This window comes from Etheostoma cragini, chromosome 10, assembly GCF_013103735.1.
Source record: "Etheostoma cragini isolate CJK2018 chromosome 10, CSU_Ecrag_1.0, whole genome shotgun sequence".
In the NCBI taxonomy this organism is placed as follows: domain Eukaryota; kingdom Metazoa; phylum Chordata; class Actinopteri; order Perciformes; family Percidae; genus Etheostoma; species Etheostoma cragini.
Window position 1 is genome coordinate 25,567,407 of NC_048416.1, and position 17,513 is coordinate 25,584,919.

General features: G+C 37.1%; 1 protein-coding gene and 1 long non-coding RNA gene across 2 annotated transcripts in view; one reads left to right on the top strand and one right to left on the bottom strand.

Moving 5' to 3' along the window:
- Positions 1–13,707, top strand: part of adad1 (adenosine deaminase domain containing 1 (testis-specific)) — a 48,681-nt gene extending 34,974 nt beyond the window's left edge. Inside the window, exon 14 of the mRNA XM_034884066.1 lies at positions 13,634–13,707. Coding sequence (XP_034739957.1) covers positions 13,634–13,637 — 4 coding nt within the window. The 3' untranslated portion in view covers positions 13,638–13,707. The remainder of the gene's footprint in view (positions 1–13,633) is intronic.
- LOC117952019 lies at positions 2,955–3,487 on the bottom strand. Its single transcript, XR_004658299.1, has 3 exons — positions 3,455–3,487; positions 3,227–3,307; positions 2,955–3,039 (listed from the first exon to the last, which is right to left on the bottom strand). It is a non-coding gene; the product is annotated as an uncharacterized LOC117952019 (long non-coding RNA).
- Positions 13,708–17,513: the final 3,806 nt, after the last annotated feature.

The following is a 17,513-nucleotide window of genomic DNA, read 5'->3' on the forward strand; positions in this document are numbered from 1 at the left end:
GGAAAAATTAGAAGTTGGACAAAAGGTTATAAATTGCAATATATCGCAGAATATTGCAATATGTTTAAAATCTTAATAATATAATGGCATACGTATCGCGAGGTGTCTGGTGATTCCCACCCCTAGTTTTTATCTGGATACTTTATTACTTACTTGTTTCCTATTGTAGTTGTGACTTTGTCACATTCTTGCCTTGAAATACATACATTTTTTCTTTTGTAAAGGAAGAGGGTGATGGTTTTTAATAAAGTATATCTAGTGGATTAGTCAACACAGGCTCCAAGAATGTTGCAAGAATGTTAACAGCTGTGAAATACACCTTGTTTTGATGAGTTTGTGTTGCTGAAATCCCCCTTGACATCTGGGAAGTCCATGGTTGTAGTGTTTGTAGTGAGGACACCTGCTTAAAACATGTTTACATCTGTCATTGTGAGAGTTGTCAGAGGTGTTTGGGTTGCTCTTTTGCGGTATACTTAGTTGAATTGTGTTTGTGGTTGTTTTCTCACCACCAACTGTAACCATGTCAGCCCCCTTTACAAATCCACATGGTTCTAATGATTAAAGATGATGGTTGAGGTGAATATGGACGGACAGATTTGATTTTGATACCTTGTATTCAAAGTGGTCACATACAGTTTCTTCCCCTCAGGTGATACAAGCCTGGTTTATTGCCAAGTACGTTTTCACATACAGTACCAGCCAAAAGTTTGGACACACCATGTCAATCAATGGTTTCAATTCATTTTTATTATTTTTAACATTGTAGTTTCACATCCAATGCATCCACACAACATATTCTTGTTTGTAGTTAATTTTCTTTTCTTTACTACATAATTCATTCATGTTTATTTCATAGTTTGAGTATTTAGTATTAATCCATATTTTAGAAAATAATACCAAAAAATAAAAAGAACACTGAAATAGGTGTCCAAACTTTTGACTGGTACTGTACAAGGAATTTGCTTTGGTGTTTTGGGGCAGAGACAAGAAATATGAACACTATATAGAATAGAAAAAAATACAATAAAAATGGGATACAAATACAGGGGTGGTGGAGGATGTGAGAGTCCTAACCCTAATCTTTCCTGTCCGCCTCTGGGTCCTATTACAGTAAATGTGTATGCTTATTAGATAAATAAGACCCAATGATAATACAGGACATATCACAACAATAGCAAAATAACACAGAACATGTTTCAATGAGTGTAAACAGTCTAAACGTTGGATTGGAACTTTATTTTTCTTCTGTTCCTTGCCGGCCTAATATTGTCCACATGGCTCTAGCAAAAATTTGGCTTCAACATGGGGCCCTCTGGTGGTGGTAAAAGGGCAATTGAGTTTGCATACTCAAAGCTTGGTCAGGCCTATATATTAATATTGTTAATTATTAATATTGTTATTGTTCTAATATTGCTTATATTGGGCCTAGAATTCTATGGTATGGAACTTTGATGACTTATTTGTATCGTTGTTCCATGTTGTAAGATTTCATGTTGAAGAACCATTGCACAGCACCAGCACCAATCAGTGGACGCCGCTTTTAAAATGCTAAACACTTAAAAAGGAAAGCAAGGTCATTGGAAGAATCAATGAAGACAATGTAATGAATACATTGTAATAGAAAGTCAAGAAACAAAAGTACATCCTGAAAAAAAGATCAGGGCTAAATGTTTATAGCAGACACAATTTCTGTGCTTCCACCTCCTCACCAGTATAGTTAAATCAGCAATGGAACTATTTTCATGATACAATCCCAATCATGACAGAATAAAACTATTAATCAAATGGAGTTTAGCGCATATTCTTTCAGGAAGACTTCTAAATAACTTCAATCAACGCTATGTCTTCCTATTCAGCTGTTAAGAGGCTTGCACTTTTCAGTAAACCAACCAAAATTGGCTACGCAATTCATGATCCAATCACAGAACGACATCCTGCTTTAAATATCTTCTCTCTTGCTATCAGCTGTCTCTTCAGGCAAACGTGCAACCCTCCTCCCCCCCTTCCACTTCTGGTCATCGACCACGGCAACCTGAGTCCCTTGCCGGCAGACAGATCCTTCGTTTGGTCTCCAGGTTCCTTCTCCTCCATCCCAAGGTGTCTGGGCTCTACCGGTGGGTAACATGTTTGGCTTCTCAACCCCTTTAAAATATTTTTTACAATGGAGTCTAATCCCCAAAGACTTGCATTTTATATTATGCTTGTGTACAATAACTCTTTGCTTATCAGCAGCGAAGTCTCTCCTGATTGAACTAAAATAGTGTTACAATTAGTACACCAAGTATTTGCTTTAGTCCATCACATACAGTACCAGTCAAAGGTTGTGGACGCACCTTCTTGTTCAAGTGAATTGGAAAGTGTCTCCAAACCTTTGATTGGTGCTGGATCTTGTTGGCAAATCAAGAAAAATATGTTAACTTAACTGTTAAATTTGCTCTTGTAACATGTGCTCTTATCAGCTGGAAGGTAGCATATTGCCACATACTGCAGAAAATGGAAAAACAGAGTATCTTCTAATTTAATTTAACGATTTGTATCCTGACGAATGACTGGAAAACATTTTGCTTGTCCCACTACCTTTTACAGAGTTGAACAAACTTGAACTTAATGATAGTGTACAAATAAACCAAGCAAACCAAAAACTTCAGTGCGGTAATCTATTTTAATATTTTAGGGTACAATCATTTTAATACAAATTCCTTTACTAAGGCAAGTCATACATAGTAGAAATGTAATTTTGTACTTCATATTCTTTGAGAACTACAACATTTAATTAATTTTCACTTTAAGTGAAAGGAGGGAAGAAAAATAGAAACTGCTGAGTCCACTGGGTGGCGGCAAAGCAGCTTTCTAAAAATACAATCTTCATAGCTTGAGTGGGTTCACCACCACTATCTAAATAAATAATAAATAAGTTAAATATTTAGAGAGCTAAAACATGTTTAGCTTTTGTACAGTGTAGTGTCTTCTCTACATTTAATCCTTGGTCACAAGAAGATCTTCCCTTTATTTTTGGATCATGTTCAGTCTTGCTATGGCCTAAAGAGGGAATCGATGATATTTCATTATTACATCAGTCATTGTTTCATTTACAGTTACATCTTTACAACATTAATGACATGTGGTGCTACATGTTTTCAGCCCCTTTTCCTTAGGCTACAGTAAAAACCAAGTTCTAGTGTTTTATGTATATTTTTGTGAGATAAAAAAAGGAAAATGCCCTTACCTTTTGAACAAAAGACTCCAGTCTGTTGAAAAATGTTGTGGCATTTTCCTTCGGCTGTGAGGCGCAGTCTTGGCAGGTGGACTAATGGGAAACAGGCAAACACAAAATGAATTACTAATGACGATCTACAGCCAGTGCTACGCACACACTGAGTTATTACAGAACTCAAACACCAGTAACCAATAAATAGGGAATAAAGGAAATATAATATATTGATAACTTTCTTACCTGAACACTTCCCCCATTGCAAAGACCTACCACCTGAAATAGATAAAAATCAATTTGTTAATTTTTTTATTCTTTTCTGCAAACTTAAAATTATATATATGTATGTGTGTGTATGTATATATGTGTATGTATGTGTGTGTGTGTATATATATATATATATATATATATATATATATATATATATATATATATATATTTAATTAATCGATCCTCCCCCACCCATTTACTTACAGTTTGACTCCTCAGGCTCTTCAAAAGTTTGTTTTTTTGTTTGTTTTCTGTAACGTTGTATTGCACAGTCAAACTAGCTCTTAAGCATTCTAAGGCTGACCGACAGCAGACGTCCTGTAATATAAGGAAAAAGAAAACTGTGAATAAAACATTCAAAACGAAAAACATTCTTAATTCACGTCAGTGTTCAATTTATTTCAATTGTAGTGTTACTTAATTTAAAATTAATGCCAAATTAGTTGCTGTTATGTTTGTTAAAAATGGTTTGGGCAAGTTATTTTACATAAAACTGGAAAATGACACCAGATCAACTATTTTAAAGAAGAGTAAAGTTTTAAAGTTAGATTTTGTCAGACAATCGAGTTGACCAACAACCTGTTAGATTTGTTTTACATTTCTACACTTATCGATTTAAAAGAAAAAAATCCTCCCATCACAGCCATTTATACATTTTGAAGTCAAGCGTTGTTTCTGGTTTCATGTCATGACTTCATCATTGCAGTTCACTTTCAAGTCGGATACATCCTTAACACTTTTACTTCAGCTGAAACCTAACCACCTCAACCAAATAAAGTTTCCAAGATTTTAAATATTAAGTTTCTGTTCCCAACAGCGCTTTGGATTTGTTTTTGTCTGAATTGTTTCCCTCCAGAAAGCTTAATGAAAGTGTTGACGATCTGACACGTTTTTTCCAAGTGAAACTGTTTGTTTTCTGCTTAGATGCTCGTACTGCAATTCGCAACTCTCATAAACCTGTCTACCTTGATTCTAATCATAGTTTTAGAGTGTAGAACCAAGACTTCTAGAAACAATAACTTGATTAATACTTCCTTTAGTCAAATTCTTTATGATTAGGATGCTGAATTTTACAGTCTCAAAATTTGGTGTGATTTTGGTTCTGTAGTGTAGTGATATTTATTCTGAATAGTTAGCATTGCTATACAATCAGTGGCTTTACTCCCACTCAGGTATCCTTATCATTTGTGGTTTAAGATGAGCTGTAATTTGTTAGTTTTTAATTTGAGTCAAATGATTTCTAGCAAGCTAGAGTTGGTTTTGAGTCGGTGAGGAAGTGTCATGGTTTTATCTGCTTGATTACTCAACACATTTCACTTGAGAGTGCAACGGAAGCTGTGAGAAAATACACCGAGCTGGCTTTCGTCTTGACTCACTCAGGAGCCTGACAAGAAAGAGGGCTGATCTGAATTTACAAGTAATGTATTTGATCTTAATTTGCATTTTTTTGAAGTCAAGTGCATTATTAAAATAATAAAAAAAATGATCACATTAATTGTTTTTATTAAGTCCCATTATTTTTGCCACAAGACCTTAGCTTAATATTGCAAAATGTAGTGTTTGTTTTGTATAAGGCCAAAGTATACTGAAAATACATGTCCTTTCACTTCAGCTAAATACCATTGTTGTCATTGTAATGAAAGGTTTTTGTGTGAATATTTTAAATGAATCTGATGGACTGATGGTTTTTCCACTGGTACCAGTAATTCTTCTCCAAAAAAAACTAAATGTATGGTGGCTAATTTGTGCAAAGTTTTGAGTATTTTAGTTTTATAAAACTCTATATCCAATATTTAAACCTTAAGCTTTACTTTGGTACTGTTATAATTATTATTAATATATAATTTTGTAGATTTCATGTGTACTCTATTAAATACTAAAATGACTTAATTTAAAAAGATATGCTCACATTTCAAGTCACTCGTAGTTTAGCTTTGCACTGCTTATGAAGGTTGTCTGGAATTCATTTCATTTGAAGAAATTTTTCCCTGAGATAACTAGCAGGAAATGTAAAAAATAAAAATGTAGGCCTACAACTTAAGCCTTTAATTTTGAGGGTTTACAACTGATTATATATGGTAATTACCCAACACACTTTGTGATTTCACACATCATTTGATCTACTCCTACAGTAGCCGGCACATGACAATTAGTAACTAAGTGGGAGAATAACAACAATGAGTAAGCAACCACAAATATTAAGTGCGCCGGTGACCATACTGTCAACATTGTCTTGAATACAAGTTAGTTTGGCTTACCTCGATGTCCACTGGTGGAGTAGTCAGCATCCGGTCATTGTTCTGGAAAACCAAGAACATTTTACTTAGTAATGTGAACTGTGACTGTACCCGGGCAAAGTTGTGAAAAAGTAAATGTAGATGAACCTACCTGTATGTTTTCTCTCAGATCATTCATTTGTCTCAGGACTTCTCCTAATTTTCTAATCTTGAAGGATGTGTCGGTCTTATTTGTCAACGTGCTAGCCAAACAACTGCAGCAGACAGCAAAAAGGAAAAAAACGACCAACTTCATATTCTCTGTGTGAGCACCAGATCACCGAAAGAGGCTTTTCGAAAGATTTACTGGAAATGCAGACAGTGGTGTTGCTTACCTTTTTATACTTATCCCTGAGGACCTAGGAAAACCACTTGCACAGAATTGGAAAAGCTGCAGAAACTGTTGTGTGTGAGTAATGACATTTTCTTTTCCACTGGCAGTCACCACAAAGTGATTCGAGAGTAGCGTCAAGCCGCGCCTGCGTGGGGCCTATAGATGCAAGTGTGTGAACGTAAAGCTGCACCCGACAGGAAGCTACAAGGAGACGGCACTTCCCATTTTCATTTTGAATCAGTGGAGCCGCAGCTCTACCGTGTCATAGGTAGTGTTCGTAGTTGTGGTATTGACAGCCTGAATGTATGTACTGCATCATGGTCACCTACACAAACACACAGAGCACGCTGCAACAACAGGAAAGCCATTTTTAGTATTAATGTTGAACCCCAAGGAGAAATGAGGAGATGGTGTACTTTCTCAGTGGAGGAGATAGTCCACTGCCCCACAACAGTAGAGGAACTTTGTTCATATTTAGGTAAATAACCTATTGTCTCCTAAAATGGGCTTATAGGCTGATACTTCCTTTCTTTAATCTCACTGTTCCTCATCAACCAGAAAAGGAATTTTATTTTCAGTCTGTATGCAAACATAAGGAGAAGTATGTCTCATGCAAGCCTGTTTGGGTGATGCTCTGGACAGTGAGGACACTGCCATCCTCATGTTTGATACCAATTTCACGACAAAAATGTTATCCTTTCAAACTAAACCAGATACAAGAAAACTTATGAAACGCACTATACAGTGTATAATTATTGAGGAATGTATCAGAAAATAGATTTCTAAAGCCAACAATGTTTTATCTGTACAGTTAGCATTTCAGTCTGTAAATTACTGCTTCTCTTTTGTACTTAAAGCCACATTTACCAATCTCCTCAAGTAAATGATGCACACATTTTAGATTCTTAGTGTATTAGTGCCACATCTTTAAAAAATGGTCGTACAAATTTACGCAAAAACGATACCAGAGCATTCGGAGCAAGATGTGTTGTTGATCTTGAAATAATCTGTGCATATAACTTCCTCCTGGTGATGTCATTGTGGGAAATGGTAATGTCACTGTAACATAAAGGGCAGAATGATGCTGGCCAAGACCTGGACCCATTGTTCTCCATGTAAGCCTACAGTCTGGCAGTGTCTTAACACAAGTCAAGGAGTCCGGATACTCCACTGTCCTGTTTCCCAGCTTCAACTCACCTTAAACGCAGTAATTCTTTCACATTTTCTCCCAGAATTCGCACACCCTGGCTAGTGTACCTTTGACTTGTCGTTTGACTTGTCCAGTGTGTGGCAGTTCACCTTGTGAAAATGTCAGATGTGACGTGACTGGTGTATGTTGCACATTAAATCTACCACAGGGACAAAAAACAGCAGTCCTATTTTTAATTTGTATCTTTAATTCCTTGTACAATTTGTGTAGGAGTCATTTGTGTAAGGTAATGTTAGGTATGCAGACGACCTGGTCCTGCTCTGTCCATATAGTGCTGGGCTGCAGCAGACTGAAGGTAAAGGTGTGTTAGCAGTAGGGCCTTGATAATGAAATAAAGTATAACACTAAGAAAAGCCACATAATGATAGTTTGAAGCAATGAGGACAGGAAATCAACTTTTCCCACCTTATATTTATCAATTAATCCTCTTGCTGTGTGTGAGGAAACTAAACATTTAGGTCATGTCTTATCTAATGACTGGACGGATGACAAAGACCTCTACCGTCAGCGATGTAAAATTTATTCTCAAGCTAACATGCTTATTCTCTGACTCTGACTGTGAAGTGCTCTATCTTTAGAATCTACATCACACCGCTATATGCTGCTCAACTGTGGTCGAACTATAGCAAAAGAATATGCAGAGTCTTAAGGTAGCATACTATGAGGCAATGAGGCTGCTGCTTGGTGTCTCTAGGGGACATAGTGCCAGTCAGCTGTTTGTGTCCACTAGAATGCCAACCTGTGAGACCCTCTTAAGACAACTGATTTTTAGTTTTATGTGTTGTCTGGACAAGTCAAGGAACCATATAATTGAAGCCCTAGCCAGTCCTCTGAAAAGCTGTCATAGATACACTTCCAGATTAAGACATTGGTGCAATAGCCTGTATATCCTATAAGCGAATATGGAATCATTTTGAATGTTTGAATCTCCTTTTTAAACTATATGATACGTAATACGGACCTGTGTGTGCAATAAGGCTTTATAATTTGTGTGAGTACAGCTTTGCCTCTGAATGTGCGTTATGCGTGGCATATAGAATCATATCCTTTTTTTCCCGATGTTGTCATGGCCCACCCCACAACCACACCCAAAAAATCTTCTTATCCAGTAATAGCTGATTACTTGGAGTTACAGTTGGCAGTGCATTCCTGTTGCAGATGTGCGGATATTGCAGTGTGAATAGCTACTTTAAACAGGGAAAAACAAACACTCCTCGGATAAAAGATTCTGCATTTGTTTAATTTCAGAGTCGGTCTGACCATTTTCATGCACACACACTCACACACACCTTTCATACATGTCCCCAAAGGTTTTCAGAAGAGCAGAAATAGGTCATTGTAATGATTAAAATTCCTCTCTGTGTTTTCAGGTCACAGAAAATGACAACTTTTGTATGGAAATATCACTGACTATTTCTTCAGTCATCTCCCATATGCATTAGTATTACACATTATGGAAATTCAGGAGGCATCACCTGTTAGTCAGTGTACAGAACTAGCTCACACACTGTTCAGTCTGTCAGCCCCGTCACTGTTTGCGCACACATTCACTCTTAATCTTTACATCAGTCTTTGGGGAGGAAGTGAGAGTGAGACTGAGAGAGAAAACCCCTCTTGTCTGTTCTCTGTCTTTGTCAGCGTAGGGGAAAAGGTGGGTGGGGGCTTCGACTGGTCTGAGAGGTGCATCACCCTTAGCCTCCTGCTCATCAGGAGTCCCTTCTGTGATGCATTACAGAAAGGGAAAATGTGTCCTCAGGTATATTTAAAAACCAGAAGAATTTTCCTCCTCTGGCTGCCATCAGGGAACCTCTTGTGTGTGTGTGTGTGTGTGTGTGTGTGTGTGTGTGTGTGTGTGTGTGTGTGTGTGTGTGTCTGTTTGTCCATCTAATCATAGTGGAGGGGATGTTTTTCTGTATGACTTTTATAGAAAGGGTAAGTTGTAGTAAATTTCTTTTATAAATGGTTAAAATATAATTTAAAAATGCTTTTTAGAACTGTTACAAGCCATTATCAAGAACCATTTTTGGATGACCAGGTGAAAAATACCTGATGTTATCAGATAGACCCCATCTATTGACAAGTCACACATCTGGACCAAAACACCTTAACATTTACAACTTTCTGATTAGTTTAGCTCTAAAGATAAAAAAAAATGAACATGCTGGAGCGGAAAGAAACACCATCCAAAGATTTCTAAAGCCATGAGTTATATCTGACAAACCCTTCAGAAAAAGTTGGCTTTAGAGTCAAACTCCCTGCTAAGTTGGATCACTGATAAGTTGTGGCTTTCAGAAAACTTTCTTAATTTGAATAAAGATAAAACGGTGTATATTATTTTCAGGCATGCAAAATGGTCCAGCTTTGAGTTTGGGAGCTCTGTCATCTTAGACTAGATCAGCTGTCAAAAACTGGGGGGCTACTTTTGATTGCAGCCTTACATTTGACAAGCAGATCAGTAATGTTAGAATGAGCTTTTTCCAGCTTCGGCTCCTGGCTAAAGTTAAGCCTTAGACCTAGAAAAGGCCATTCATGCTTTTAGTAGTTTAAGCTGGGACTACAGTAATGTTCTCTGTGTTGGTCTGAATCAGACGTCCATCTCACGTCTTCTCACATATCACTCCCGTTCTCTACTCTACATTGGCTCCTTGTGCGTTATAGAATAGATTTTAAGATTTTATTGTTTGTTTTCAAGGCCTTAAACAGTCTGGCTCCAGAGTATTTGTCTGAAATTTTCTTCTTTGTGGGAGCACAGCCGGTCATTGTGTTCTTTAAAACAGCGAGTTTTAGAAGTACAAAGGTCCAGGTATAAACGGTGGGGCGGGGGGGGGGGGGGGTCAGGCTTACCCCCTGATATTCACACTATTACGGATGTAGACCTTTTATAGGTCCAAACTCTTACGTATCTGTTTAGTCTGGCTTTTAATACGTAGCAGTGGCGTGACAATTTCATTCTTCTGTTTCTTTGTAACCTTTTCTGATTTAACTGTTTTCAAAGTTCACTCTTTCTATTGTATGTTGTGTTTTTACTCTTGGTCTCGGATGTTAAGCAATTTGGATATCTTCTGATTGATTGATTTAATCAGTTAGTTGTTAGTAATCGATAAGCGAGAAAAATAATCAACAATGAAAATAATAGTTAGTTGCATCCCTAGTCGGCTTATTGTAGCTTTGAACCAGTTTTTGTCTTTTGCAATCATGACTGAAGTCTTGTCTGTCCTTCAGTTATTGTACTTGGCCAACTGTAGCTTGTTAACCTTTCCTTAGTGGTCCTTTCATGGTGGAGAAAGGTATTTGTCACAAACAACTCATCTGCATCTGAGAGCGCAAGCCTTTTCCACGAAATTGTGAAATGTTGCTGTACGCTGCTGCATGTTTTTGTTGATGACTAAAGCTCTGGTTCAGGACTGAAGACATGTCAGACAGTGAGAGTAGGTCTTTGTGGTCCGCCAGAGTGTTAAACACAGTGCAAAAAGTGTGATATGAAGTGAGGCTGCAGACCGGATATGTCAGACAGAAGTTGGGGAGTAAAGAATGTTTTTGTGTAAAGTTACAACACAGTGAACACGCCTTTCTAAATCAGAGAATTTGTAACATACAAACTAGTCTTTAAAAAACAATTAGTTAAAAAAAAAAAAATGATATTAGAACTTTTTACTTACAAATCTGAGCATACAATATTCTTATTCTTTAAAGCCAAATCATCATCCTTAAGAGTTTTCGTGTGTGTGTGTGTTTACCTTCAGACTTCTGCAGCCTCCTTTGTTAAAGAAGAATGTTTTTTTTTAACTTATTTAAAAGAAAAAATGTTTTTCCAGACTGTGAATTAAAAATAAAAGTTCTTGTTTTTTACTACGACAAATAAAAGCTTGAATTTACAAAAGGCATTTAAAAAAAATACATTCCAAAATAAGTCGGGTAACATTGCTGCCACTAAATGGGAAATAAAATGTAATTCCAGGTTTTTTGTTCAGGTTTCTGTAGTAACAATTAGGAACAGATCATCATCATAGCAATAATAATTGAAAAGATTTAGCTAAAAGGTCATTATTGGAGTGAGTTATCTAATACTGTAACACTTAATTTATTATATGATTAATTCAGAACACCTGGACAGGTCCAGACCTACATTTACTTTAGCGTTACAGTATGTATTTCAGTACTGTACAGTATTTCACTATTACGTATCCTCGGCTAACAGTGCAGATTTTTGTTTTGACTCAAAGTTGTCACTTGGTCATACTGTGATGATGTAATGTTTGTATTGTTGTGGTGTGTTCACCATGCCATTAGATTGTCGAAAAAAAATAAAATGTGCAGCAAAAAAATGAAAATTGCAATTCTGCTGTATGTGTGTGTGTGTGAGAGAGAGAGAGAGAGACTGCAAGAAATATAAGTTATTATATAGTCATCTTTCTGTTATTTTCCTTAGAGTGGAGAATCCAGTGAAAGCCAACAACTTGAGGTAAAAACTCATTACAGCAAATTTATTTCCGAATATTCCAAAGATTAATTCAGCCTGTCTTAATTATTTAGATTCTGTCCCACTCCCACTTGCAGTAGTATAATTTCCGACCCTGCGGTCTCCTCTTTGTGAACAGTTTGCATTTCCGAGGCGAGTGGGTGCAAGGTTGAAAGTTTGCATGCAACTTGTACACATAATGACATATTTTAAAAATATTGTTTATTTGTTTAAAAAATAATCTCTACATGTGAAATTTTACAAGCATTTAAAAAAGATGAACCAAACAACTTAAGGTGATTTTCAGTGATTGAGAAAAGCAAGCATGCTTGATATTACCGTAAGTGTACAGGAAGAGCACAGAGAGGGCGTGGGTGGGGGATCGCCTCTTTTTGTTCTCTTCACCAGTGTCGCAACAGGGATGACACAGCTCGTTTAGAATGATTGATGTATTTTTCACTGTCATCATTATTGGATTTAAAGATCTGTGTGTGTAAAGTCTAAATGTGGACTTCAGCTTTACTTGAAATTGTAATAATAATCCAGTTTAACTTAATTTAACAGAATAACAATGGGGATAATTAGAAGAAGTATCCTGTGGGATGGAAATTTATCACCAGCCAAATGCTTGGGAAATGTGCCTTCGTCTGGTGCAGTACTGAGCAAAGTTCAATGTTCGGTATTCTATTCTATTCTATAGCAAAAAAAGTGGGGGTCATGGAATATTTTGATTCCAACAAGCATCACTGTCGATTGGCAAATCGTTTTTCCCCTTCTGATTTTATTACCTAATGTTTCCATATTTAGTCAATCGGTAGCCTAATTGATTGTTACGACAACACCAATTGTCAGGGCGGGCTTTATAAAATGATGGCCAGATGATCAAAAGTAACGTAATGATGAACACCCGCCCACGTCGCCCCACACTGCGCATGCGCTTATGATGGTTATCACGAGGTCCTGCAGCTGTAATAATGAATAACAAATGGTTGAAATTTGCCATGTGTTCTATTAATACATCCATATTAGCTTATGATACATCGGAGGCATTTATGGATGTATGTATGCTGTAAAGTCCATAACGTGGATGTAACATCATTAGCATTTTCCAAACTGGCGGGGCTATCGGCTATTGGCTAGTAGCTAACACCAGCGGTAGCTAGCTGTTCTGTTGACATCTATGCTCCCCCAAAATACGTCACATACTCCGTTGCTCTGATTGGTTGTAGGTCTATCCAATTGAGTGCAGAAGCATTTTCTTTCCTTGTTCGGTTGAAACACGCCCCCATAATCAGAGCCCAATGGAGCAGTATCAGACTCATAATCTGACTAGAATCTGAGGATGACCATGTATATGATCAAGAGTCTGGTTCAGATCTGGAGTTAATCCCCGTGCGCTGTAAATGGCTGCCCACTGCTCCCTTGAGGGATGGGTTAAATGCAGAGAATGAATTTCTGTACATGTATGTGTATGTGACAATAAAGTACCTTTACCAAACTATTATGTATTGTGCGGTTGTGCACAGTGTTAACTAGTAGTTGTTTTTTGTCTACCCGCATGTAACAACACATGTTAATTAGCTGCTAGCTGACTCTGGTGCAGTTACTCTTAATTGTGCTATGTCTCTGCAAATAAAATAGGCTCCATGAAAGTCCTGAATTGATGATTATTTTTTGTCCAATTTTATTTTTATTTTTGATCATTAAAGTTATCAAAAGATAATGTCAGTGTTTAATTTATATTCTGAAAGTGTAATCACACCAAAAGGTTTACTTCATTAAACTGGTTCATTCGATCTGAATGCTGAAAAAGTCCATTGAACTCCCATTCAGCTATTTTTCTGGAAGTTGTTAATCGGCCACACTTTTTTAGATAGTTGCAGTTGAACTCTGATTCCAGTCCCCGCTCATTCAACAAAGCAAGATGACCGTGTCTGCATCCCTTGCTGGAATGAGTTAAGAACACAAATAAAATGACATGAGGGCTGCCTGCAATCAGATGCCAAATTATTAAAAGTTGTGCTAAACAATTCCATTTTTTCTTTCTTTATTCCATATTAAAATGAATTTCCCCTCTTTTATTTCATTCCTCCGCTTGTTCATCAGACAGTAAGACATCTTAATGGTCGTTTTTTTTAACATTAATATGAGTTCCCCCAGCCTGCCTTTGGTCCCCCAGTGGCTAGACATGGCGATAGGTGTAAACCGAGCCCTGGGTATCCGGCTCTGCCTTTGAGAAAATGAAAGCTCAGATGGACCGATCTGGAATCTTGCTCCTTATGACCTCATAAGAGGCAAGGTTACCTTGGTCAAGGCCAAACCCCCACCCTCCACCTTGCCCCTCCTCTTCCTCAAAAGCTATAGACTCAGAAATGGCACATACTAAGGAAAGTTCATTGTGGGACTGGCCCTAGTGGCTGGAATTCTGCACCAAGGCTGAATTTCGGGAAAGAGTCTTCAGATATGGTATTAGGGGACCACTAAGGTCTATATAAAAGATACTTCAGATACAGTATTAGGGGACCACTAGCGTCTTTATTAAAGAAAATTCAAATACAGTATTAGGGGACCACTAACGTCTATTTTAAAGAGACTTCAGATACAGTATTAGGGGACCACTAAGGTCTATATAAAAGAGACTTCAGATACAGTATTAGGGGACCACTAACGTCCATTTTAAAGAGACTTCAGATACAGTATTAGGGGACCACTAAGGTCTATATAAAAGAGACTTCAGATACAGTTTTAGGGGACCAATAAGGTCTATGTAAAAGAGACTTCGGATACAGTATTAGGGGACCACTAAGGTCTATATAAAAGAGACTTCAGATACAGTATTAGGGGACCAATAAGGTCTATATAAAAGAGACTTCGGATACAGTATTAGGGGACCACTAGCGTGTTTATAAAAGAGACTTCGGATACAGTATTAGGGGACCACTAAAGTCTATATAAAAGCATCCAAAAAGCACAATGTCATGGGACCTTTTAGATAAAACTTTGGTAGACATTTTATTGACCAAATGATTTGATGAATCAAAATATTGACAAATGATGATGTCAATGAAGATGACAAAATATTCTAAACATAAGTATAGTGATAGACCTGTAGCCGAAGTTGCTGACTGATTTCAGTCCTGTTGAACCGCACTGTAACTTACTTGGAAGAGGACTGAGACACAGTCATTTAAATTGTCTCACCTGCCCATATAAACTAAATCAAAGATGGAGTCTGTGATACTGGAAAGATTGTTGGTATTCAAACTCAACACCCAAACTTTGCCACTTTGTTTCACATTTACAGAGACATCTGTAATCACAAAGCCAAGCCTAGTGGAGAAAAAAAAACACAGAGCTGCTCGACTTCATTTGCAGAGAATATTTAGGAGACTTGAGACAATTTGTCATATTCAAATGTAATACAATGAGTCTTCTTTTCATTAGCTAAGAGGCATCTCCCAAATTAACTGCACACAATTTTAGAAATAGCTGAACAGTAGTCCTGCTGAGCTCTGAATGTCTACTACAGTACCTAAAAAATGGATTGATAAAAAATAAAAATTTGAAGACTAACTAAGCTTTTAGAGTTGATTTTTCTCACACACACACACACACACACAAATTTGTAGTACCAATTTTGAAGAACCATGTTCATTATAATTCTCAAATTCTTCTTGTCAGTTAACTTTTTTACCATAGCCATGCACACCCCCTTAACTCAAATGTTTAAGCTGATTGGTTAAAAGGGTGGAAACAGATCTCCACAAACAGGTCGAGCATTTAAGTGTAAACACGTAAATTAGTCAGGTGTGCAACAGTAACTTATAAAGAGGACTCAGCAGCACTTATACACACCGCAGTTGTGGCTTGAAGTACAAGCTTACAAACATTTGTTTCTTCTACATTGTGTTCAAATATAGCCATAAAAAGGACCTAGGCCTCCTCATCATACTGTAAAACATTAAGAGATATAAAATTGCTTAAATGTTAACATTCAGACACTATTTGTAGCCGTCTACTAATCGGGAGATGATGTATAAAAACTATTTTACAAACACGAAAAAATCAAACATACCACTGACGCAGTCACTCTGCTTCTTCTAGGCACAATGACGGTTTTAAGTTTGTCTTCAACTTGTCTTACTCAAATAGGGGCTTGTAAAATTGGTTGTCTTCATAATGGTGACACATTTATGCTTGACCTTTAAGAGTTAATGAAGAAAATCACCTTTTACCAGCAACGACCTGACTTGTTTTGGAAATTGATCATTTTATGGGAAGAGACAAAAAAGCAGTGGAGCAGTGGGAGTATTTAACAGAGTGTGATGTGAATGCTGTTTAACCACAACAGTAGGGGAATAACAGCGAGCGAGGGGCTGTGAAGATATTAAAGGCCATGAAACTGCCGCTGTAAAAAAACATCAAACTCTAATTGGAACGTTTTGTTCTGAAATCAAACATTGACTGTTTGAACAACACCTACTCTTGAGAAATGACTGCTCTGTGCAGCTAAAGCTTAAAGTCTTCAGACATATTGGTAGTCTTCTCCTATAATATTTTGATTTTTGAATAAACGCTCTCGTCTGCGGTGGATTTTGAGCTGCAAAGGCTGTTGAGACCCATGAAAACAAATGGATGGAAGCACTGGTGGAGGAAGTATTAACAGCTAAGTTATTTAATCTGCTAATCATTTCGGCTTTACTTGTAGGCTTTTATATTGTTGGGTAGTTAAATTTATGATAAAACATTGTATTTGAAAAACTGCATGTGTTTTGTGTAAAAAAAAACAACAAACAACTTAAACCTTTAGTGCGTAGTTTCTGTCGCCCCCGTAAGGAATTCTAAGTCATGACAACGAAACTGTCAGCCCGTCCTCTGATACAATGCTTCCATGATCGCGTGCTAGTAGCCAAGGAGGACATGGAGGATTAAAAAAAATAAAACAAGATGGACTCTTCAGAAGAGGTAATGATCTTTACTCAAGTTTCTTCGCAAGAAAGTCGCCGGACACCGCAATCTTCTGAACATACATACTGAGAAACACAGAGAGAGTTGTGTGGAGCTGAGAGTCTTAATTAGCTTTGTAGCAACTCATGTGGCAATGGCTTGAATGTAACAAATGTTCATTAATGTCAAAAAGATACACACTAGAGCTTTAATTGGCAAAGTAAACAGTAACTAAAGATATCAGATTTTTGTAGTGATATTGTGTACAAATGTACAATATTTGTCAACCCCTGAAATAGAAGTAGACAGTGGCATGAAAAGAAAAGACTCAAGTACAAAGTACTTCAAATTTGTGCTTAAGTATAGCACTTGAGTAAATGTACTTAGTAACATTCCACAACTGGACATAAGGCAGTAAGTTGAAAATTTCACTTATGTCTTAAAAAAGTTTATTTCTTACAGCGAGTTGTAAACCTGAAGGAGATTTTAAACTTCCATAATAGCAGGACATAATTTTCAGCACTGTTTTTCTTCTCTCACCTGGTGTGTGGTGTACTTTGAACTCCGAGAAGGTTGATGGATTTGAGTCATAGGGGGGTAACATAAAATGAACCTTTGAAATACTGGCCTTTTGATGGGCTCATCAATAACAATTTGAAGTTTCAGCTCGACATATGAAATATACAGGAATTCCATATTCGGGCACTTTGGTAGAAAACAGTGAAGATAATACTAAAAATTAAAACAGAAGGCATGCAGTTATGCCTATAAATGTATCTGGGGTTAAAGACCCCAGTCTTGTTTGA